The sequence below is a fragment of the Strix aluco genome, chromosome 14, assembly GCF_031877795.1.
Source record: "Strix aluco isolate bStrAlu1 chromosome 14, bStrAlu1.hap1, whole genome shotgun sequence".
Lineage (NCBI taxonomy): Eukaryota > Metazoa > Chordata > Aves > Strigiformes > Strigidae > Strix > Strix aluco.
This window is the reverse complement of record NC_133944.1, coordinates 19,167,702-19,190,620: the sequence shown is the minus strand read 5'-3', so window position 1 is coordinate 19,190,620 and position 22,919 is coordinate 19,167,702. Positions and strand designations below refer to the sequence as shown.

Genomic DNA, 22,919 nt, shown 5'->3' with positions numbered 1-22,919 from the left:
CCGCGTCTCTCTTAAAACGCGTATCTTTTTCCGCAGCTATGCACATATCTGCCCGTTGCAAAAACAGAGTGGTTTTGGTTCTGTTAAAAATCTCTTTTAATTAAATATTTGCATTTTACAAAGGCGGCTGCAGTTTTTTGTATCTAATAAGTATAACCTATTTCTTTTTTTTTTTCTTTTTGCATTATAGTTTAGCTCACACCCAAGAAAAAAAAACAATAGGCATAAAAAATTAAATTAAACTTGTATATATATATTTTAAAACTATGAAACAATTCGGAAAAAGACACAGAAATGTATATATTTATATTACGAAAACAACATTAATGCCTGTACAGGTGTCTTGATTTCATAATTTACTTCAAAGATACTGTATTATCAATTTAAATACAAAAAGCTACATTAAATATACAGAATAAGATTTAATACAAATCTTTCTTCTTTGTGTGTGTGAGAGAGAGCATGTCACTCATTTGCTTTTCACTTGGTTAAGACATTTCTGGGCGGTTTCCACCCAGCCATTTCCAATAGACTCTATAAACTTTTGAAGGGGGTGCTGGCAGGGAGGGGGGAGCTGGTCTTTTTCTGTTTGTTTTGTTTTGTTTTTCTTTTGGTAGTGGAAAAATAACTGCCAAAGCAATTTATTATTTCTCTCAATAAATTAAAAAAAAAAAAAAAAAAGAACAAAACCACAGTCCCAGGAGGGGGTAAGGAGGAGAAGCCGATATTAAATGTTGGACATACCTTTCTTCAGTTCGTAAGGTGAGTCTTTGCAAAGGTCTACTTGGGACTGGCTCCGGATCATTTTAGTGTCTTTAGCCAGGCTCTCGGCTCTGCTGAGGACAGTCTGGTTTAATCCATTGAAGTGGGCGCCGGGGGCGGCGGCAGCGGGGCCGCCGGCGGGGTGCCCGTGCAGGGCCCCGAAGGAGCCGTAGTTCGTGTACCCGGGGTAGAAGGGCGCCGTGTAGTAGAGCGGCCGCGGCAGGACCGCCCCGTTGGGGAAGGGGCACTGCGCCGCGGGCGAGCGCGGCCGCGGAGGCGAGCGCGACGGGCCGCCGCCGCCCAGCACGGCGGGGCCGGGGGGCGCCGCCTCGCCGCCGGCCTCCTTCGCCTTGTCCGCCGAGGTGGCGATCTCGGCCAGCGACCAGAGCTTGGGCTTGGCGAGGGCCGCCTGCTGCGGCGAGTGGATGACGGAGGCGCCGGTGGCGGCGGGCAGCAGCGGGTGCAGGTCGGCGGCGTGCGGCGGCCCGGCGGCGGCGGAGGGCGGGCGGTACGGCGGGGGCTCCTCGCCGCCCGCCGGCGGCAGCCCGCGGCCCGCCGGGCACGGCCCCAGCGGGGACGAGCCGGGCGCCTTGGGGGGGGCGGGCGGCCCGTCGAGCCGCTCCTCCGCCGGCTCTTTGCAATCCGAGTCGCTGAGGCCGCCCTCGGCCTCCCGGGGGCCGGGGGACTCCTGGAGGCGCTCGCAGCCCGGCGCTGCCTTGGGATCCGCCGCTCCTGGGGTGGGGGGTGGGGGTTGAGGGAAAGGAGAGGGGTGGGGGGCAGCTCTCGGGCTCGCCCTGCGCCCCCAAACCCGCCCACCCACTTCGCCGCCCCCCCCCCGCCCCCCCGCCCCGGTCCCACCGCCTCCAGGCCCGCAGCGCTGCCCTCCGGCTCCCCCCGCCCCGGCTGCCCGCTCGGGGGGACAGGCCGCCCCGCCGCCACCGCCCGGGCCGGGCCGGGGGCAGCCCCGAGGGCGCGGCCGCGGTGGCCCGGCCGAGCCCGCTGCCCTACCTGTGTCCGGCGTGTCGGGGTCCCCCTTCTCGTCCAGTTTCTGGGGCTCGTCCTCGTCGTTTTTCTCCAGGTCGATGTTCTCCTCTTCCTCCTCGTCCTCGCTGCGGTTCCGCGGGGTCCAGGTCATTTTGTTCTCCTTTTTGAGCCGCCGCCGCGCGTTGGCGAACCAGGTGGAGACCTGGGTGAGGGTCATTTTGGTGATGATGGCCAGCATGATCTTCTCGCCCTTGGTGGGGTAGGGGTTTTTCCGGTGCTCGTTGAGCCAGGCCTTGAGGGTGGCCGTGGCGTCCCGCGTCGCGTTCTTGCGGTACGCGGGGTCCCCGTAGGGGTAGGAGCCGAGCGGCGCCGCGTACGGGTGGTACCCCAGGGAGCCGGCCATGCCCGGCGTGTGGTCGTAGGGCGAGCCCTGGGGAGAGAGGGGAGAGCGGCCCGGCGGGGCGAGGTCAGGCGGCCGCGGGGCGACAATGACACGGCAAGGGCAGCGCCAGGGCCTGCCCGCCGCCCCTGCCCGCGCCCCGCCGCCTCTGCCCCAGCGCCGGGCCCTGCCCGGCTTCTCCCCCGGCTCCTTCCCGGGAGAACGGGCGGAAGGGCCGGGGGGCTCGCCGGGGCCGGGAGGCGCCGGCCCCGGGAGGCCACCGGCCGCCTGCAGCAAATCCAGCGCTTCTCCCCCAAATGCGGGCGCGGAAAAGCAAGTGGGCAGCGCGGCGTGGGGGCGGACAACGGCGGGGGGACCCTTCCCTCCCCCCCCCGCGCTGGGACCGCGGCGGGCAACCTGCCGGGCCCAGGTGGCCGGGTCGGGCCGCTCCTCTGCCAGGCCAGGGGCGGGAGGAGGAAAAAAATAAAGGGAAGAAAAGAGGAGAAAAGAAAAGAGGAAGGAGAAAAGGAAGCAAGACGGGAAGAGGAAAGAAGAAACTGGGGAACTCCGCCGAGACCCTTAACAGAGGGGAGAGGCTGAGCAAAACTCCCCGGGTTTTGGGGGGAGCTGCGGGGCACCGGCGGCGGCCGCAGCCCTGCGGCGGGGATGCCCGGCGCCCCGGGCCGGCTCCGCGGTGCCCCGCAGGCGCGCACGGCGGCGCAGTGCTCTGCCTTCCCCTTCCCCGCGCAGCGCCCGCGGAGCAGGTCGCGGCCATGGGATTAGAGCTCTGCTATATTTAAGCAGCCTAATTATCGCCGTGCGGGGGGAAAGTTGCCTGGGTTTATCGCCCGGATTTCTCCCATCGCCGGCCGCTGCTGGGTTCATTCCCTTTTCAATCACAACAAGATAATTTTTGCGGAATTACGATTACTGTTTTATAAAAAAAAAAAATATTTTTTTTTTTTAAGGGAATGAAATCGGTGCCCTCCCGCCCAGCCCGGCGGCTCCCCGTCGCCCGGCCCTGCCCGCCGCTGCCGCCAGCAACAGTGTGCGGCAGCACGGGGCGGCGATGCGGGAAAGTTGGGCGGCGTGGCGGGGAGCCGCGCTCCCTTTTGTCCCCGATATCTCAAAAATAAAATGGGAACAAAAAGCAGGCCCGGGGGGGGGTGTGTGTGTGGGATGGGGGGGGCAACGCCCGCGGGATGCCGCCGTGCCCGGCGCGGTGCCGGCTGCCCGGGGCTGCTCTTACCACGTAGGAAGTGAAGGCGGCGGCGGCGGCGGCGGCCGGGTCGGTGCCGTACTGGAGGTGGGAGTTGTAACCCGGGGAAGGGGCGGTAAAGGCGGTAGATCCGGCATAAGGGGAAAAAGCGGATCCCGAAGAAGATCTCCCAAGTTCATCGGTCCTGGGTCCGGAGATCACGCTGGTGCTGTACGCCGGGCAGGAGTAGAGAGCCAAGGACGCTGACGGCTGGTACAAGTAACCCTGAGGATACGACATGGCCAGGCGCACACATATACCCGGGAGCCCAAGGCGCCGGGAGGGAGCCGCCGCGCTGCCGGGCTGGGGCCGCTGCGGCCGGGGCTTCGCGGGCGCCTCTCCGCCCTCGCCAGCTGGGCAGCGGCGGCACCTTGCTCTGTGCCGGGGCTGCTGCTCCGCGCTCGCCTGCAGCCTGGCACCGCTTCCTCCTTTTTCTCCCCCTCCTCGCTTCCCCCTCTCTCTCCTTTTTTTTTTTTTTTTTTTTTCACCCCCCCCCCCTCGCTCGCTCTCTCCCCCTTGCACCGGGGGGCTTTTTTTTCCCCCCTTCCTCCTCGCTCTCGCTTTCCGAAGGGTCCTGCCAAGATGCTAAGTTGGAAATTGCAGCTCCTGACGCCTTCTGCGCGGCCCGGCGAGGCTCCTCCTTCGTGGGGTGTTGTCAGTGGAAGGACTGGCAGGACCCCGCTGGGCTGCCGCGGCCGGGCCCAACCAGCGGGAGGGCTCCGCGCTTCCCTCGGCCCTCCCCAGCGCTCAGAGGCTCAAGTGCGCCGGCTCCTGGATTGCAGTCACCTCCGAGCCATTTAAGATCAGCTCCAACTTTCTGCATGTGCTAAATACCGTGCGGAGCCGCGCTGCGCCGGAATGCAAACCAATCAGTATATGAAAAAAAAATAGATATTTAATAAGATTTATTAGCCGCCCGGCTCCCCCTCTGCGCAGCCACCCCTCCTCTTGCTCTCTGCCCCCTGCCCCTCCCTCCACTAAATCACTGGAGGTGGAATATACGGGGGGATGGGGGGTGTGCGGTGGTGTTAGTTTTTCTTTTCCAAACAAAAAAGGCGATTTGGGGCGGGGAAGCGCCGGGCCGGGCCGGCAGCGCCGGGGTGCGCGGCCGGTCGCGCCGTCGGGGCGGGGGCCGCGCCGGGGCCGCCCCGCTGCCGGACCTGTTGCGGCGGCTGAGCGAGCGGAGCTGCGGCGGGGGGGTCCCCGGCGAGGAGCGGGCTTCGGGGAGCTCGGGGGGCCGTGAGCGGGGCGGGAGGGGTTTAGTCTTTCCCAGCGCCGGTCCCGGGAGAAGGGGAATCCGGAGTGGGAGCGGCGGGGGCGGAGATGGGTCTGCAGAAATCGTTCAGAATGAGGGTTTGCCCGCGGATCTGAAGAGTACACCAGGTATCCTCCAAACCCCCCCCACACCTCCCGGCTCATGAAAGGGACGAGGCGAAAGCAGATTAAAACCATATGAACCGGGATAAATCCCCGCCGATCAGGAGATGTAATCTCCTTTGATTCCACCAGATACATTTCCCAACAGGAAGAGACCCCGATTTATTCCCTTCTCGCTTTTTTCCCCTGGCGGCCGCGGACCCTGCCCTCCGCCGCGGCTCCGCGCCCCCGGCCACACGGGACCCGCGGGGCCGGACCCGCCTCGCACCCGCTGCGCCTGTCCCGGTGGGGGCGATTTAATTAGATTTATCTTATTTATTTTTTTTAAATCTAGTAACTTTTGCATCTCCCGGCCCTAATCCCTCTCGCCGCTGGCCCCAGCGGGACCGACGCGGAGACGAGAGGAGGGAGGCTGTGGTTTAAAACGGGCAGGCTGGGGCAGGAGCTCCCCGGGTCGCCGACGAGGCGACACCGACACCGCCCCGTTCCCTCCCTCCCCCCCTCCCTCCCTCCCTCCCTCTCTCCCTCCGGGGTTCCGTCCTGGCGGCAGTGGCCACATCTCCCCGCCAAACGGCGGGGCGCAGGCTGAGCCTTCCCGAGCAGCCCCGCCGCGGGGCCCGGGAGCGGCTCGGCGGGAAGGGACGCCGAGGGGGGACGTATTCGGGGGATCACGGCAGGGCCGGCGGCGGCGGGGCGGGCGCCGCCCGCACTACACTACCCAGCAGGCCGCGGCCCCGCCAGTCCCGCCCCCGCCCCTCCCGGCATGTGATTGGCTGTCCTCCCGCCGGCCGTGGGTCCTCCCCTTCTTCCATTGGCCGGGAGACCTGTTCCTCAGCGCGGCGCGGAGGGGGTGTGGAGGGGCGGCACGGTTGCCGGGGAGGCCGGGGGTGGTGCTGACAGGACGGCGCGCGGAGGCGCTGCGGCCCGAGCCGGCCGCCTCCCGGCCCAGCCCGGCCCGGCCCAGCCTAGCCTAGCCCGGCCGGGCTCCGCGCAGCCCAAGGCGGCTGCGGGTCGGACGGGCCCCGTCCGGCGAGGCGAGGGAGCGGTGCGGCGGCAGCGCCTCCCGCCGCGCGGCGGCACGTCGGGGCCCTGTGGCGGCGCTGCCCCGCCGCGCTGGGGCGCCCCCTGCCGGGCGGGCCTCGGCGCTGCCCCGCGCGCGGGCGGTGGCTCGGGCCCCGCGCGCGGGCGCTCCCGGGGAGGCGGCGGCGCCGGAGCCGCTGTCGTCCGCGGTCCTGGGGCCGGTGTCCGCCCGCGCCGGGCCGGAGGGCGCTGCCGCGCCGGGCCCCGCAGTAAGGCGGCGATCGCGGGAGCGGCGTGCGGAAGCCCGGCGAGGCGAGGTGGGTCCCGGCACCTCCTCGGCGCCGCTGTCGAGCAGCGCTTTGTCTGGCGATTCCCTCCTTTCTCTTCTTTTTCCTTTTTTTTTTTTTTTAAATACATTTTTTTTTTTTTTTTTAATGTGGAAGCGTACCGTGTTCTTCTCTTTAAAATCCGTGTGGGTTGTGCCCCCGGTAGCCGGGAAGGGGCTAACACCGGGCCGCACACTCTTACATGCTCAATCCACACAGGTGTGCACTTTCATCAGTTTTCAGCTGCACGGTGTCACTGGTGTTTGTCCCTGGGTTAATTTCAGCTATCGCGCCAAAGCACCGCACTTCTTTTTCCACTCAAAAGCGCTTCAGTCGTAATCCTCTGACAATATCCCGTGTTCGAGGAGTGAGCTATCATCTGGTAAAGTTTTATACATTTAACGTTAATTTTATATGTGAGTAGAATAAGTAACCGCTTTTCCTTGCCCCTTTCTTTGTAGGGAGAAGCAGAAGTTTTAACCGTCTTCCCATGGCATCTGACTTTTTCGAGGAAGAGGTAAGGTTAATGTCATGTAAAATTACCCTCTTTATTTCTGATGTTCTACTAATCTTGCTTCTGTAGGCGTACATTTTGGAAACTGGTGAGTTCATGCATACTTTCATGCATTGCAACATAATAGCAGAGCTGATTAATAAACGGTAGCGATAGGACTCTTATGCCATCAGTATTGTGTCTATCAAACCGACATTCTCACCACATTATGCCATTATTATATTCTTTGCCGTTTTAAAAGAACTGTAGATAATTCTTCAAGATATTGAAACATTTAGTTTATAGTTCTATTGCTGTGGCTGTCACCTCCACTTTGTATCAAATTTGAAACTCATTTCTTAAGGATGTCTCTATTTTCTGCTTTATTTGCACATTGATAGCTCTACTGAATGACTAGTCACAGCAACTTTTTCCTCTGATAGAAGCATATTAAAATGTGAAAGCCTAAGACTAATCTGCTTTGCAGGACTTTTCAGCCCTTTGATTAAAGGGAAATAAGTTTGTTTCAAGATTCTTGTTTACGTATTTCTATCAGTTCTACTAACAAATGTGGGGCTTGAGGATACATTTGTTGCTTCCTTTCATTTTTACTGAAGGCACAAACATTTGAAAGTATGGGTAAGTTCTTGGTATCAGGTATTTATTTGCTTTGCAGCTGTCAGTGAAATGATATAAGTGCAAGCTGATATTAAAATTCTGTACTTTATATATTTTGTTCAGAATTTCTTGGAAGCTAAACCGTTAATGCAACAGAAGAAACATTTACCATTCAACTCTTACTTAACGATGGGTAGGATTTACAGGCTGGCCGTGCGCTCTTCGCTTTATTTAAATTAAGTCTCGTGAATTTAAATTCAGCTTGTATAAATAAATAATTAAAGTCACTCTTTTTATAGCCTTCAGTCTGATGGGCTGGTCCTGCAAAGCTGTTTAAAATGGTCTTTGCTTACTTTAGTAGTCAGACTCCTGTAGGGTTTTTGACACAAGGGGAACTTGGATTTGAGATGACTGCACAAAATGTGGTGACCCAAAATGTAGCAATATTTGAACTTGCATATTTGTTTTTCTCCACTGGTTTCATTTGCATAATTTCATTTAGGGTATGCAAGCATATGTGGTACATCATAAAATAGCTTAATAAATTAATGTGTGAACATATAATAGGGATCAGCTGTGAATATTTTCTTTCCAGGAGGGGAAAAGGAGGCAGGGTGATCTTGAAAATAACAGCAAACTATATTGTAAAAGTCTAGCTGTTGGTAGGCTCTAACTGTAAGTGCTTTGGTTGCAGGTGGCTTGTAGTGGATGGAGTTAAACTTGGGTGTCTTGGATATGATGCACCTTAATTTAATTACTTTAATAGCTACTTTCTGTTGAAACTTTAAAATCTAACGAGCCTGCTTTTATTGCAGTCTTTAAAGATCTAATCGTTCTTGTGTGTGTCTGAGATGTAAAACTTAGTGCAAGGAGAGGCAACAGATTGGTTCCGTCATACGATTTTGTTGGGGTTTTTTGAGAGTACTTAAAAGATTATGATGGATAATGCTGTCTTGCCAAAGAATGCCGACACAGGTGTTCATCATTATCTTAATTAAGATCCTGAGAAAATGTCATCTTTCGGCATGAATTATGAAGGGAGATGCATTACGAGATCATTTCAACTTTTTTTTTTTTCTTTTTGCAGTGGTAGATGAGAAGGAGGCTGTTTTCTCAAAACCTTTTTGATATTTCTTTATCAGCATACGTGACCTTAGACACTTATTGAATAATTTGTTTCTCCCCTTGAATTTGTGAATATATTACCGAGAGATGTGTATGTGATGTTAAAGGGAATCCTCTTTAAAAAACCCAACGAACCAAAAGTAATCATTAAAAATAATCCCCCTCCCAGATACTGTTTTGTTTAAAGCTGTCCCTGTAAACAAAATACTAAGACTCAGATGGTAGTGGAAATCGCTGCTGGAAACATCTGTTAATAGGTGTTTTATACAGTGTATTTAAAAGTAGTAACAACTTGTACTAATAACAGAGCAAAATAAATATATGTGAATATTTATCTTTTAAATTATTTCCTTTTCTCACCTTTGTAGTACCATGGAAGTAAAACTAATTAGTGTGCAAAGAGGAGGGAGGGGCTTGTGTTTTTCTATGTTAAATCAATATATTATTATGCTGAGACAGAACTAACACAATTCAGCTAAAATACTGGTTGAAGCATCGGCAGTAAAACTTAAGGGCACTTTCCTGGAGATACAACTCGTGTGTGTTGCAGCTGGCTTCCCTAAGATGAAGTGCTGGGAGTTACAGGGTCAGTACTTGCCGTGGAAGCGCTGGTGTTGGGTGGCTCTTAGCCTACGTGAAAGATCTCGGGGAGAGCTCTGCGAGACACCCCGAACTCCTCTGTTCTTTCTTCTGCCTGCGCTTACTTTGCCCGAGACTCTCCTCGTTAGCGCTCTCTGTGTTTGCGGCCTGAGACCGAGGTGTAAACTCACGAACACCTAGAATAACTCTTCATTTCTGTGTCTAGCAATTGGGTATTGGGTAGCTTAGATAGACTTTTGTTTTTCTCGGCAAGCCTTTCTATGTAAAATCACTTCTTGTCTGCTAAAAGAAACCTGATTATCAGTCTGAGTCCTTTTTTAAATTGCGTCAGCAAACCTGTTTAGTGTGTGGAATAAAACCATACGCAGAAGCGCAGCTGGCATGCCTTTTAAGCACATAGTTATTGAATTGAATATGTAACTCTAAAGATCTTGACAGTATCGTGGGAGAACCTGAAACTGTATTTCAGTTTCCTTGAAGTTTCTTGTAATTACCTTAAATGGCATGATTTGCTTGAATTTGTTGGCATAATATGGACTAAGTTAAGAATGTCTTTAGGGTTTATTTTGCTTACAGTTCCATGGGCATATGCAGAAAATCGACTCTCCTAATGGTTGACTTTAGTGGAAAAAAAATTAAAAACTGCTCTTTTTCGTGTCTAAACAAGTTTTTCACTCAAGGCAAGCCACATCTACTGTTAGTTGGCTCCTTATTGTGAAAGAGGAACACCTCAGCGGGAAGGATGGCTGTGGCTCCCCATGCCATTTTGTGGGACATGCATGTGCCCGTAGCATTCCATATGGTGGCAGATTCCCTTTTGACTGCAGGTGCTGCAGCGTGTTGGGAGCTCCTGTAGCTGGAATCTGGCCTCCAGTGTGGGTGTTAGAGGTGGGTGACTTTTAATAGCAGTGTTGTGTTCAAAAGGGTTTGTGTTTTCATCTGTTTTACTTACATATATTTGCAGTCCTTATGGCCAGTATTTGTGAAAGCTCAGCATTACCTTTCTGAGGAGAAATGTAAAGCCAGGTAGCCTTTCTAGCCTTACACTCAAAGAATTCTTTTCAATAGTTCTAATTTCTGATTTTTATTAATATTAGAGTTTTTTAGTTTCTATTCCTTAATGTGGATAATGCAGGTGCGAATGGTTCTTGAAGCTGTTTTCTGCAGATTAAAGTGAGTGTATTTGTAAAGCCAGAACCTCCTTTTTTTTTTTTTTTTAATATAAATAATTGTTTGAGGAAAAAAGGAAGCCAGACGGACCTTTCAAGGTGAATGTGGATCAGAGTTTACTGATAAACTTGTGACTGATTAGTCTCCTACTTTTCCCAAAGGAGATGCATCTTCCTGAGCTTTTTTTTTTTCCCCCAACAGAGTGAAAACTAGCTTTTTCTTTTCATAAGCACATCTTTTTCACAGTATTTCTCAGCATTCCTGTCACAGATCAAGAACCCAGTGTTTACCTCTGAAATATTCTCTGCTGACATCTACAGAACTTTTCATGCCCTTCAGATTTAATTTTGTGTAGAATAATGCATGGTATAATATGTAGGTCCTCTGTTTTCAATTAAGCTGTATTAGGTAACTATGCTCTTCTTTCATATCCCGTAGCGCAGTATCAATATCCAGATGGCAGTGTGCTGGGATAAAATAGCTACAGGCTTGGCTGCTACTGTAAAGCCAAGAACTAACATTTTAGCCTGTGTGATAAATAAAATTGAGGTTGCGACTCTTGGCGTATCGGAGTTGCACTAAATAACGCTACAGTGCTGTTTATTACTGGTTTCATTGGATAATATGCAGCTATAAAACCTGCTTGAAGCTTTTATTAAGAATACTCTGTCATTATAAAAAGGTGCCTACAACTTCTTTATGATATTGATGGTGCGAGAAATACTTTGTTTGTGTGGACTGCCTGGCTGTTGTCTAGGGAGGACCTTGCCCCATCCCAGCTTCTGGAGGCATTAGGTTCCATGAATGTCTCCTGGGAAGAGGACAGCTTTGTAGAGCCTAGGTTTCAAAAGTTACTTTAAAGGTATTTTTTACTCTTTGCTTTTTTTTAAGTTTATTTCAGTATTTACTTTCTTCAGTTAAAATTCAGCTGATACTCTCTGCGGTATAAACTGTGCTACTGTGTCACGAAGTAAGACTTAAACTGAGGTCACCCAGATAGCCATTCTGCAGCCTCCTCCCAGACAGCTGAGACCTTTTTTTATATTGACTGAGAAGGTGATGGGAAGACTTGGTAGTAGAGAAGGGTCTGGGAGTCTTAAATCGTGGTCTGCTTTCCTCATTCAATTTCTGGCACATCTTGTGACCTAGATTTGTCCGTGTAACCTCTGTACCTCTGTTTACCTAACTGGAACCCTTTGCTTTTCTCAGAAATGTTCAGATTTAAATTGGTGTCCATACTCATATAATTTATTAAGCTGTTGTGCTTTTGAGCGAAAACCAGTTATTAATGCTATCACTGATTCATTAGCTAAATGCCACTAAATTTCCATATTCCACAGATCTTGGATTTCCATAGACACCTGTTTGTGGTGCACCTCTTAGAAAATGCAGAATTGAACACCGTCCAGTGGGATGTGGTACTAACATAGTGTCTGTGGGATTGAACAAACGTGCTAGATTAATGGATGAAGAAAGCCTTGCGTTGCTCAGTCTAATCCCTGTTTGTAAGAGAAACCTCCTGACTAAATTAGTGACAAATACTATCTTTTTTTGTTCCATTTCCCTGTTCTTCATATGTCCATTTTTTGCCTTTATAGAATGCACCCAAGAGCAGAAGCAGTGAGGTCCATGATGGGGAAAACGAATCCAGCAGTCCAGCCTATCCTGCACCCCCCTGAGTACAGGAAGAGACCTCATACAAAGCCAGAATGCATCTGGGTTTGCAGCTCTTCCTGGCCATATTAAGTCCCATTCAGAGTTAACGGTAAGTAATTTATTTTGTGTGTATGTTATGATTCATTAAGTAAAGCATTATGGTAGTGGCACTTTCCTTTGGGGTACTGGATTCTGTCTCTAATAAAATGCAGAATTAATGTTTCCAGACATATCAGCTTTAGTCCTGTTTCTGTTAAAAAAATCATGTGGTGCAGATGACAAGCATTGTAATAAGTATGCTCTTTCTTTTTCCTTTCTTTTTTTGTCCTCTCCAGATGAGCTCAGTGAGCCTGGTCTAAACAATCCTGAAGAAGGGAAGAACAGAGGTGGAAGGCAGGAGCTATTTCAAAGCAGGATTCTTTAACACCCAAACATGAAGACTTTATAAACTTCATTAGGTAGAGTATTGATAATAGTGTAATATCAGTAATATAGCATGATGTAATATTGCACTGCTTTATTGTTCGTGGTTCTGTGGAGCTGCATTAAATGAACATATACGAGTGGCTTAAATGAACATTATGAATGAGAACAGTCGATCAGGAAGGTGGGTACTAGAGGAAGTGCTACTAGCTTTTTTTTAAGCCAGTGTCTCTTCTTTTTTCAGCTCTTTCCATAACCTGTAGTTCTTTTGTTTGTTGAGAAAGATGGAATGAAGAAAAATACTCTTTCATTCAAGAAATTGAAGATAGTTTAACTTCTTAACCAGAAACACTTCACAGTCCTCTTAGCTGTTACAGCATCTTAATGCTTTGTCCAGCAGAAAATGGCACTCATAGTGCGGACCTGTGAACTCTCCATAAACATCTGTAGTGCTGCAGCATGTGCTGCTCTTTCTTCTTAGGGCTTCCCTTGTCTGGGAGCGGTTGTGAAACGTCCGCTGTAGTGCAGCCTCCTGTGACCTCTTGCATCCAAGGATGGAATTTGCGAGTCTTTCCGTCTGAAACTTGTGGGAGCTCCCTCCTGAGCCCAATAGTTCTCAAATATTGCAAGAAAAGATCTGTCACTGTTGTCTGGGAGATGTGACTGACTTAATTATTATTAACATTTATTAAGTGCCGTACAATGGAGGGGAAGAGTCATTGCATTCATTTTTACAAACAGGAGAACTGGCATGTAGGTGGAACGGATCTTTTCTATCTTCTGTGATTCTTGACCCACCTAATCAGGTGATTGTCACGAGAGATAACAACTTGGCTCAGGAGAATGGCGCTGGGGGAAGATGCCGACACGTTCAGTATGGCACACTGCTTCTCCCTCTCAGAATGGCTTAAAGTAGTAAGCAGCATCTTCCCCCTGTGAGCGTCTGTTGGCCAGTGAGGAGATTTAAAAGGGCTGATGAGCCTGAGGCTGTCTCTGTATCGGATAGCTTCATTATAGATCTCATCCAGTGAAAGAGTGAGGTACTGCAACTCATTTCTAGGAGCTGCTCTTGTTTTTAGCGATTACTCACCCTCTGCCTCCTCCCGCTTCCTTTCACAATAGAATGGCCTTTCCCCAGGATAAGCTGATTCACTTCACCGCTGTTACTTGCAGTTTTCCTGCACTTAGTTAGCCTCTAAGGCAGTAACTGTTTCTTCGGGGCTAAGATCTTAGTTTCTTTTTTTACTAGTTTATTTTGTGAAGAAAGAGAATTTGTCCAGCTGCTAGAAACAATAGTGGTTTTGATGTGTATCAATAAAGACTTAGAGATGTGTGTTTTCCATGTAGAAGATAGAGACTTAAAGCCTGCTTTAAAGGAAGGCAAACCTTGGAGAGGTTTACTTAGATGTACAATATGCCCTATTCTTTCATTTTTAAAAACTGTATTAAGGGATTTTTTTTCAAGAAAAGAGAAAATAATTTCATCTTTTTGATTGCACTTTTTTCCTTAGTCTCACAGTTGTAAGATAAATATTCAGAAATATGAGTTGGTAAGGTTAATGTGATTAAAATGAATATGTGATAACAGGCTCTGCACATTAAAGATTAAGAGCTCAAATTATAGATTCCAGAATGAAACACTCCATGAGCATTCGCGAATTTTGTTTTTGTGAGGAATGCAGGCTCAGGCCCATGGTTGCGGTTGCACAACAGTTTCATCCTGTCTGCTGCTTTTTTGTCTTGACTGATGTGCACAGAAGTCTCTCGAACACTGTACAGTGTCAGGGTGAAAATGTAGTCTGGGGTGAGGTGGGGGAACAAATGAGGAGATAATTTCAGTCCGAGCATTAGTGTTACTCTATAAAAATAGATTAGTTTTACACAAATGATTCACATTTACAAAGATTAGTTTATAGCATTTTGACTGCACAGTAGTTAATTCTTTATGTATAAATTGATCCTTTATACAAATGTAATTCCATATACAACAGTTAATCTCTTTGAGTGCGAGTTGAAAATATATTATCAATTAATTTATGTAGGTTATGACTTTCTTTCCCCTGTACTCTGCAGTGGTTACCTACACTAAAGTTGAGTCGGTGTGTGCTTAATGAAAATTACATGTGAAATGTAATACGTAGAGGACAAAGAAGCATTGAAATCCTTATTGCTCTTAAAAAGACAAAGGTACCTCAGACAATTCTCCTTTCTTAATCTCTTGAGAATTTGATGCATAATTCTGTTATGAGCGATTTGGAGTGAATGGAATTTGAAATATTTTTAGAAATAGTGTTAGTACCAGATATTATTGCTCACCTTTTGTGAAGCCTAGTTTTGTTTTGAAGTGCTTTGCATTTTGAGAGGCTAATTTATAGACGATCTTCTATTGAGAAAGAAAAGCATCTTGGACTTGCATGGAGAGACAAGCCTAGCTGTTACATCTGTGAAATTTGCTAATGTTGCAACCATTTAAATAAAGTGTTTGTTTACATAACAGCAGTGGCATTTCTCCTCCTCTTCCTTGCGGTTTTGTCCAACTAGATGTTATGAGTGGCAGTTGCAGTGACTGCTAAGTGTTTAAATGATGACACCATTATGTGAAGTGATTTTGAAATGAGAGATTCCAGCCAAGAATTACATCTGCTCTCATCTCCTTCAAATCATACTCTCTGGCTGTGCAGATTATGATTGATTTGTTTGTGACAGATTGCAGGAAACAGTCATTGATTTTTCAATATTTTACCTTAAAATTATTTACAGTTGTAACCAAGGGGAGGTATTTCCATGGGCTGTCAGCCCCTGAAAGACTGGGATAATATTCCCTGCTCCCTGACAAGACAAATTACCCGTAATGAGTGCAGTAGCTGAAGGGTATACTTTTATTTTAAAATATGTCAATAACCCCAGTGACTAAACGAATATTGATTCAGCATAATGAAGCCTGAGTAATGTGAAAATGAGCTCTTCAAGGAGCATGGTAAAGACTTTCTTTTTAGCTTGTAGCAAGAAGCTTTTCATTCTTTACTGTTAGGTAGTTGAAATGTGCAGTCTTAAACAAGTCATCCTTAAACAGTAGTAATATGCGGAATAATGTAACAAAAGAATTCACGGTTTTTTTTGGTTTGGGTTCCACCCCCCACCCCCCCCCCCAAAGTTCTTTTTCTTTGATGTGTTTCAGCAGATCAAACGTTTAAAGAGAAAAATGCAAGTTATCCAGGGCAGAGATAGAATTACTATTGGTGTTAATGCCTTCTGAAATAATATTTTTCAGCCAGCCTAATGGTATTTTTAAAGTGGATTCTGCATATATGGGCATGGAAATGTATCTAAATAAACCGTAGATTTAATTTCATATTATTGACTTCTTGGACATATTGATGTGTGTTCTATGTGATCGGTCTAATACTCTTGTCCTTTAACAATTTAGAATAGCTGGTTTATGAGAACCTAGATATACTGTGTTATAAAACTTAGTTACTGTAGTGCACATTTTTCTTTCCAGTGCCTTGTAACGCTGCATGTTTCTCACCAAATGAGAATTTTCAAGCAGTAATTCATTTAAATTATAGCAATTTATGCAGTGCCATAGGTGTGGTGTGGAAAAGCATCTAATAGATTAATACGGATGTACTTCAGTTGTTCAGAGTAAGGATTAGATTAAAGACCACGTTGAGCTACAATTTTTTTTAACATTAAAAATATCGAACGCTAAAAAAACCCTATCATCTGAAAGGATCAATTTGTCATTTGTATTCAAGAGCATTGTGTAACGTTGGGAAGGCTCTGCAAAAGCACTGGGTATAAATAGCTGTGTAATCCAGACATACGCAAAAAGATACTTTCTTGAGGTGTTTGTGTATAATGTGTCAATTATGAAATAATGTCATAGCCAGAAGCATTTAGTGAGCATGTTTGGGCACGAAGATGACTTTCCTTATTTTCTGAGGACTGACTTCAATTGCATCCAACTAGCTTGTGAAAATCTTCAGAAGGATGTTTTCCTGTCAGCACACAGGTGATTTTTTCCAAATGTCATTCCTTTAGCACAGCTAGAAAGTATTTCAGGAGGCACTTGAGAACCTGTGGCATTGAGAGTTAAATGGCAACCCTGGAATGTGAGATATGTTCCTGTTTTTAATTTGTTAATTTTCAAGAAAAATGTGATGCACATTTTGAGCGGGTTACAATTATAAATAATTGTAGTTTTGAGAGGGTTTGTGTATAACACGTGGAGAATCATTAACGGTGAGGGAGTAATAACCTCAAATATATAGCAGTGACAACAGGAGCATTTAGGGCTCATGGAAATTAAGGTTCAACTGGTAACGTTTAACTACTCAGTGGTATTTTACACATCCCAGGTTCTCTGCCTGTTCTCTTTGTTTCTGTACCTTTTGTTTTTTTGGCCAACAGCAGGAGATGGGAAGGGAAGGTCCTCTTTTGGTAGCTTTCCCACAGTCGTGAGGAAGAGGGAGACTGTTCAGGGCTGGGTGCCAGTTCTGATGCAGACTGAAGGGCAAATAAATGTTTGTTTTAACTACATCTCCTTTTCCTGAATAACACTGCATGAGCTCAGTGGTACCAAACTGAACAAAAGCAGATACTGCTGGAAGTACTGCTGACAGCTAAACCGAAGTGGGCTCTGCTTGCGAGCCATTGGCTTGTTTCACTTGTAAGGCAGGTAACATCTCTTGCTGCCTTTCCCAAAGACGAGTTTGCTTATTTACTACCTGCCTGCCTGGCATTCTGGTTCAGGCCTAAACTGTGTGTTTGTCACTAGTGGCAAATGGTGTGTTCTCGGCTGCAGGAAGCTAACAAATGGCTTGCAAGCTTTGTGGGTGATACTGGAGATTTCTGATGATGGTACCTTGGAAGCTCTTATTATTCACACATTTCCTTTTAGTGTTAGAACTGCTACCATTGCTAGTCCGCTTTCAGATGACTATGGAGGAGGGAAAAAAAAAAAAGAAACAAAACAAACAGCAATCCCAAATCATTAATCAGTTAAAAGTTCTTGTGGCATTTGGGATCTCCTAGGAGCAGAGCATAAACCCAACTGCTGTTCAGGCAGGTAAAAGTAAAAGCAGAAAACACTGAAATGAAGGTCATGGGTAAGAACAGAGTAATTCGCTTTGCGGTGGAGAAGAGTCTGTTGGTAAATCGTGACGGGCTAATATTTAGGGGTCATATGTCCCTTGACACTTGGGGACTTGCAAATTTTGCCCCATTTCAGTTCATTTCAGGCCTGACACAAACACAGTGTTGCAGTATGTTCTGGTAGTGGGAAGCTGGTGCTTTGTTAATGGTGTGAGTGTTTCCGTGTAATGGATCAGATCTCTATACCTATTTAATTGTCCAATTCCATTATGAATAAGGTGGCAATCAAAACCACTGGTTGATTTTTTTTTTTTATTCCTTTTTTTCCTGTTTATTCTGTCTCCATGTTCTCTGCTCTACAGATAAACTATGAACTTGCTTTAGTTGGTGGGAGGGGGGAGGGCACGTAAAGGTAGGTGATGGAAATCATGCTTACTGGCTAAGCCTTCCTTCCGTCAATTTGTTTGTTTGAAATCTAAGAACTAATATGTGATGGAACCTGAATCAGAGCAGTCCCTAAGTGGGGAGACAGCCCCATGTGAATTTGCGAAGGTAAATGTCATGGTTAGTTGAAACCAATTCTTTCTGCCCTAGACTACACGTTGAAGTTGTTGTTTCTTTTTGTTTTAATTTATGAACAAATAATTGCTTTTATCAAAAGCAATTCCATATATGCAGAATACTCACATCTTCTTGGAATGACCATATTATGTACTAGGATTCACTAACTTGAGTGCCAGTAGTATCACAGAGTCCTTGGTATGGTGACATAGGGTTTATGGTGAACTGTTAGAGGGAAATAACCCTAAAAAATATGAGGAGGATACAGGACGCTTTGAGAGTCTTGCCTAACTGCGATGGTTTAAAAAGGCATGGCTGACAATGCATGAGTGTTGAAATCTGTGTCTGGAATTACGGAAACAAGTTGAGAAACATGAGCTGAATTGATTGTCGATTATTTTCCTTTGTAAATACTGGGAAAAGATGTATTATGCTTTGCTGTGGCCTTTAGGGAGGGTCCACAGTGTCCTTTTTTTGTTTTGCTAACTTATCTTTTAATATGAAGTGTCATTCCCAAAATGAAGTAATGTCCTTGGGCTGGTGGCAACAGCTGGAGATGCAGAATTCATAAATAATTCAGAGAGGGATAAAGGGTAGGGGATTTTTTTTTTGTCATTTGAATCTTTATTATGTGCACACATTTCACTTTAGATATGGCATCATTTGAATTCATTCAGTATGATGATTGCACTGACCTGTCATATTTATTTTGATGTCCCATCGAAGGACCATATGCTCCGTCCTCGGCATGAAAAAGGATGCAAGTTGCTAACCAAAAAGGCAGCTATGTTCCGGTAGGGATGAAGACGCTCGCTTCCTGTTGTCACGTCAGTAGATGTACAGCTGCAGTGCAGTAGAAGAAAGTGTAGTTGTTACGTCAGTGCAGTGACTAAATGGCAGCGTAGTCTAGTGAAAGCTGGAAGGAAGAAAGGGCAAAACCCATTTGCGTCAAGGTGTTGCATGGCATTAAAAACTCAGCTGTCACTGAGGGCCAGTTGGTGTGAGGAACCTGGCATGTGGAAGATGGAAAAGATTAAAGCCAGCTAGAAATCTGCCAAGGTGGAGGTGTGCCACGGTAGCTTTAATGCGGGAATACAATTAATTACTTTGTATGTTGGAAGTGGGGTTGCCATGCATACAGCCTTCTGGGGATGCACCAGAGCTAGTCTGGTTATGCAAGGCTCAGATCTTTTTCTTTGACCAATCCATGCCCTTCTGTCCTCTTAAAGAAGCTGCTTGCTTAGCGAAACAAAATCTTGGATAATGTGTTTTGGGAAAACATGCAGTTGTAGTTTTCCTCTTCGTTAATTCTGTTGTGGTTGCATCTGGTCCTTCTTTCACTTCGGTGGTATGTTTCTGTGGACAAGTGGTATATTTTTCCAGAAGCTACAGAGAAATCTACTGGTTTCAAGTTCAACCTTGTCCCATAAGTAACGAACTGCATGATGATGAGTAATGCCTGATTCCTACTGGCTAATGCACTGGCTGATATTAGCTAGTCATACTTAGTGGGACAACGGGACCTTGTTAATGGTACCTCTGTATGCACTATTAATGTGATAGCATGCAACCACTACAATATTTTCATGGTACAAGGTGTAATTGCAGCAGTGAGTGGTTATTTGTATGAAGTAGATGGTCCATTGTGCTCATGCCAGTGGCAGAAGGAAGCCCATTAAGTGTAGGTTAGCAAAATACAATAAGTAGATGCTATGAATGTGAATGATAACTGTATGTAAAATTGTTTCTTTTCTAGATCCTGCCATCAATGATTGAGCCTCCCTGAAATCTTCTTATCAGTTACTGCCGAGATGAGAAGGATAACAGGAAGGAGGAGTGCTTAAGTGGTTTTAATGACGGTTAATTTCATCTATTTATCAGTGACAGGTTGTTTTTTCTTCAAAACTCAATTGTCATGACAAGATGCTTTTGGAAGTCATCTTTGTAAAATAAAACTGACAATTTTTAGGCTACAAAGAGCTATTGTATCTTTCTATACAATGTTGTCATTATGGTAAACCGCTGGAAAGTCTTTATTTTTGAAGTAATTTAACTTGCATACTTCATTCATTTATTTGAATGTCTGTTGAATGCCATGTGAAAAGTTTCTTGCCAGAATTCTTTTATTCAATGGAACAGTTATTCTTACAATGCTCAATTTATTATTGTCTAAATTACTGTTGCCTTAGCCTCCCGCAAAACTGTTTCTTTTTAGTAATTCTTAAACAAATAAGGAATGAATGAGGTTTTGTCCTCTTCGTGTTTTGATCAGCATATTTTTCCTTTCAGTGAAAGCATCTTCAGTTTTCAGAATGACACTATTATAAAGAAAGGTGCTTTGCTTTTTTTTTTTTCCCCCAACAGAAAATGTCTTTTGTGCAATGACTTTTTAAATATGTACACTGCCAAGACGCAATTACTGGAAGGAGAGACAGAAGCTGTTGGGAATGTCATGTTATGCCAAATTAAGAATTATTAGCTCTTACTTTCTCTGCAATCTCTTTGACTAGAACTCGACCTACTGCGTCTGGCTTATACTTTGCCTCTAGTGGAACTAATGTGTCCTTGGAGTAGCGTTTTAGAGTAACTTCAGATTCATGTTTTTTTTCACAAGTCTGCTTTAAACTGCTGGGATTAACTTCAGAGAAGGCAAGAGATACAGCCTCCTTTGTCAGCAGCTGTGCTGGTTAAAGAAGGAGGCTTCATGCACACTTGCTTGCTCACTCTCTCCCACAGGTTATTGCCCCTGCTAGGGAAGCAAATTGAACTGTTTCGCTGAGCACACACAGACTTATTTCAGCCAAAGTTAATCATTTTATCAAATATTAGTTAACTAGCACCCTGGGTCATTTTGATGAATGGGCAGGGAATGCATGGACCAGCTGCACAGACAACGTATCTGGAAAAGATGGTGTGTTGACAAGAGGGTTGTTGAGGAGCTGGTGGTGGTAGTCTTTTCAACAGGTGCAGTTACATCTTTAAGATGTGGTAAAAATCAGATGTGTTACCTGTGCAGTTCTGTCATGTATAATATTCACATTTCAGGGACCTACTGGATGATATAAAATAAACCTGTGCTCTTTGACTTACTCCTTGTGCGTGCCTGTGTGAGAAGAGAGAGATGTGGGCTGTGTGTGTACATGACAGGACACCTATTTCAGGAAAATGTATCTGGTCAATTGTACAGATGTCTCCAATATCTAGAGAACACACTGTTGTGCTTTACTTATCAAAGAGTCTGCCTCAGCCAGCACACGCCTCAGGAGAACTGTTTTTGAAAGGTGGTGCCCTGAGCTGCCTCCTCAAAGAGGGGAGAATGCCTCCAGCAGGAGAGGCCACGCTGTCTACTGCTGCCTCACTGTCTGATGTTGCATCAGCAGATGCTGGAGTTGGGTGAGGCATCCAAGCTCTTGATGCTCCCCGTGCTAAAATTAGAACGGTGTGGATGATCTCTAGTACTGGAAGGCATACTGAGTAAAAACAGCACACTAAACAGCTCCTTCAACACTGACCCTTCTTGCAAGAAGGCCATGGAGTGTAGGTGCTGTCCCAGAGATGGCTTGGGTGTACAAAGACCAAGAGGCTTTCTGATCAGTCAGAAACCTGAGAGCAGCAATGCTGCTTGTGTCTCCTCTTGGGGCACTGCTAGATGAAAAGAGCTCAGTTCAGTCACAGAAAGGACTGCACCTCCAGCTCAGCTAGTGTGGCATCCAGTATCTTTTAAGTGGCCCTGTGCTAAAGAATGAGGAAGTGGCCTCTCTCATGTGCCATATGTAAGGAAGGAAAATAACATACTACATCTGGAAAGGACCTGGTGTGTAAGGGGAGGCGGTGGCTTTGCCTCCCCTGGTTGGTTCATCCTCAGCAGCACTACCCTATCACATGCCTTCAGACCAGAGACCACATCTGCTGTTCCCTGAACTGGGGGTCTGAAAAATAGTGACATGAAGAGATGAGGCATGGCAGCTCTTAGGACTATGGCTTACAAAGAGATTTGGGTATGTGCACAAACTTAGAAGGCACTAATATTTTAAATAATATGTGAAAAGGAAGTAGCTATGGTATGACGGAGCATGAAACCTATTGTTTTTCTGCCAGGTTTTGAGTTAACTTGGCTGTGTGCTGCTCTATGTTGAGAAAGTGTTGGACTCTTCTGTCAAATTCTTTCTTACCCTTGTTGGCCTATACTTGCAGCGTAGTACTTGGTGCATGCATAGTTCAAGGAGGCAAAGCACCAACCACATAGTTTCCAAAATCTCCAACTTGCCCCCCATCCAGTCTCTGCAACAGTGGGTGTGGCTCCAGGGATGGGAGCTGTGCCCTGGGCTGGCAACCTGGGGTCAAGCCGTGGCTGAGCTCTCGACATCAGTGCCGAGTTCAGAAGTGATGCACCTCCTCCAAAGGGCTGTCAGATGTCTCCCCTGACCATGAGCTAAGGGGAAATGAGCCTCCACAGCTCTTTGAGACAGCCTGTAATTCATATAATTCTTTTATCTTAATATGGACTATTGTAGTACTGAGGTTAAAATATTTAATGAAATTCTTGTGATTGCCTAATAATTTTTTTGCCTGCTTAAGTGGTAATACATAGTTAAACCAGTATTGCAAAATAACATATATCTTACGTAGAGCACTGTCATGAATGTGTTACGCCCACGAGTAAAATTTTATGTCCAAGCACTTAAAATGATCAAATACTATAGTTAAGGTTGTCATAATGTTTATGTACCTCTAAAAATAAAACAAAATAAAATTTCAGAGCAGACAGATTTTTTTTTTTTTCTTATAAATACTCCAAATAATAGGTTGGTTTCAACTAGACTCCCTGGCTCTTTGGTGATTGCTGCATTCAGTATGAATCTATCAGGATTCCACACATAATCGTGTGTTTATTATTATGCTATTATAAACACATGATTTTCATGTATGTTCTCCACAAATACGTTGGACAAAACATAGTTTACCTTCTTAACTGGTACTATATGGTTACTTTCTAACTCCTTTAACTTCAGTTCAAACTTGGTTGAACAAAATGTGCATTCCTGAAAATAATCTTTACATCTGTAATAT

General features: G+C 46.4%; 2 protein-coding genes across 2 annotated transcripts; one reads left to right on the top strand and one right to left on the bottom strand.

Moving 5' to 3' along the window:
- Window positions 1-232: 232 nt before the first annotated feature.
- On the bottom strand, window positions 233-3,846 carry IRX5 (iroquois homeobox 5). The gene is made up of 3 exons (XM_074839420.1): window positions 3,375-3,846; window positions 1,771-2,176; window positions 233-1,494 (listed from the first exon to the last, which is right to left on the bottom strand). The coding sequence occupies exons 1-3, from the start codon at window positions 3,621-3,623 to the stop codon at window positions 728-730; spliced, it is 1,422 nt and encodes a 473-aa protein (XP_074695521.1). The 5' UTR covers window positions 3,624-3,846; the 3' UTR covers window positions 233-727.
- Window positions 3,622-22,616, top strand: LOC141929622 (uncharacterized). The gene is made up of 6 exons (XM_074839355.1): window positions 3,622-3,761; window positions 5,755-6,097; window positions 6,568-6,623; window positions 11,711-11,877; window positions 12,104-12,226; window positions 19,606-22,616. Exons 1-4 carry the CDS (start codon window positions 3,622-3,624, stop codon window positions 11,856-11,858), a joined length of 687 nt encoding a protein of 228 aa, XP_074695456.1. The 3' UTR covers window positions 11,859-11,877; window positions 12,104-12,226; window positions 19,606-22,616.
- Window positions 22,617-22,919: the final 303 nt, after the last annotated feature.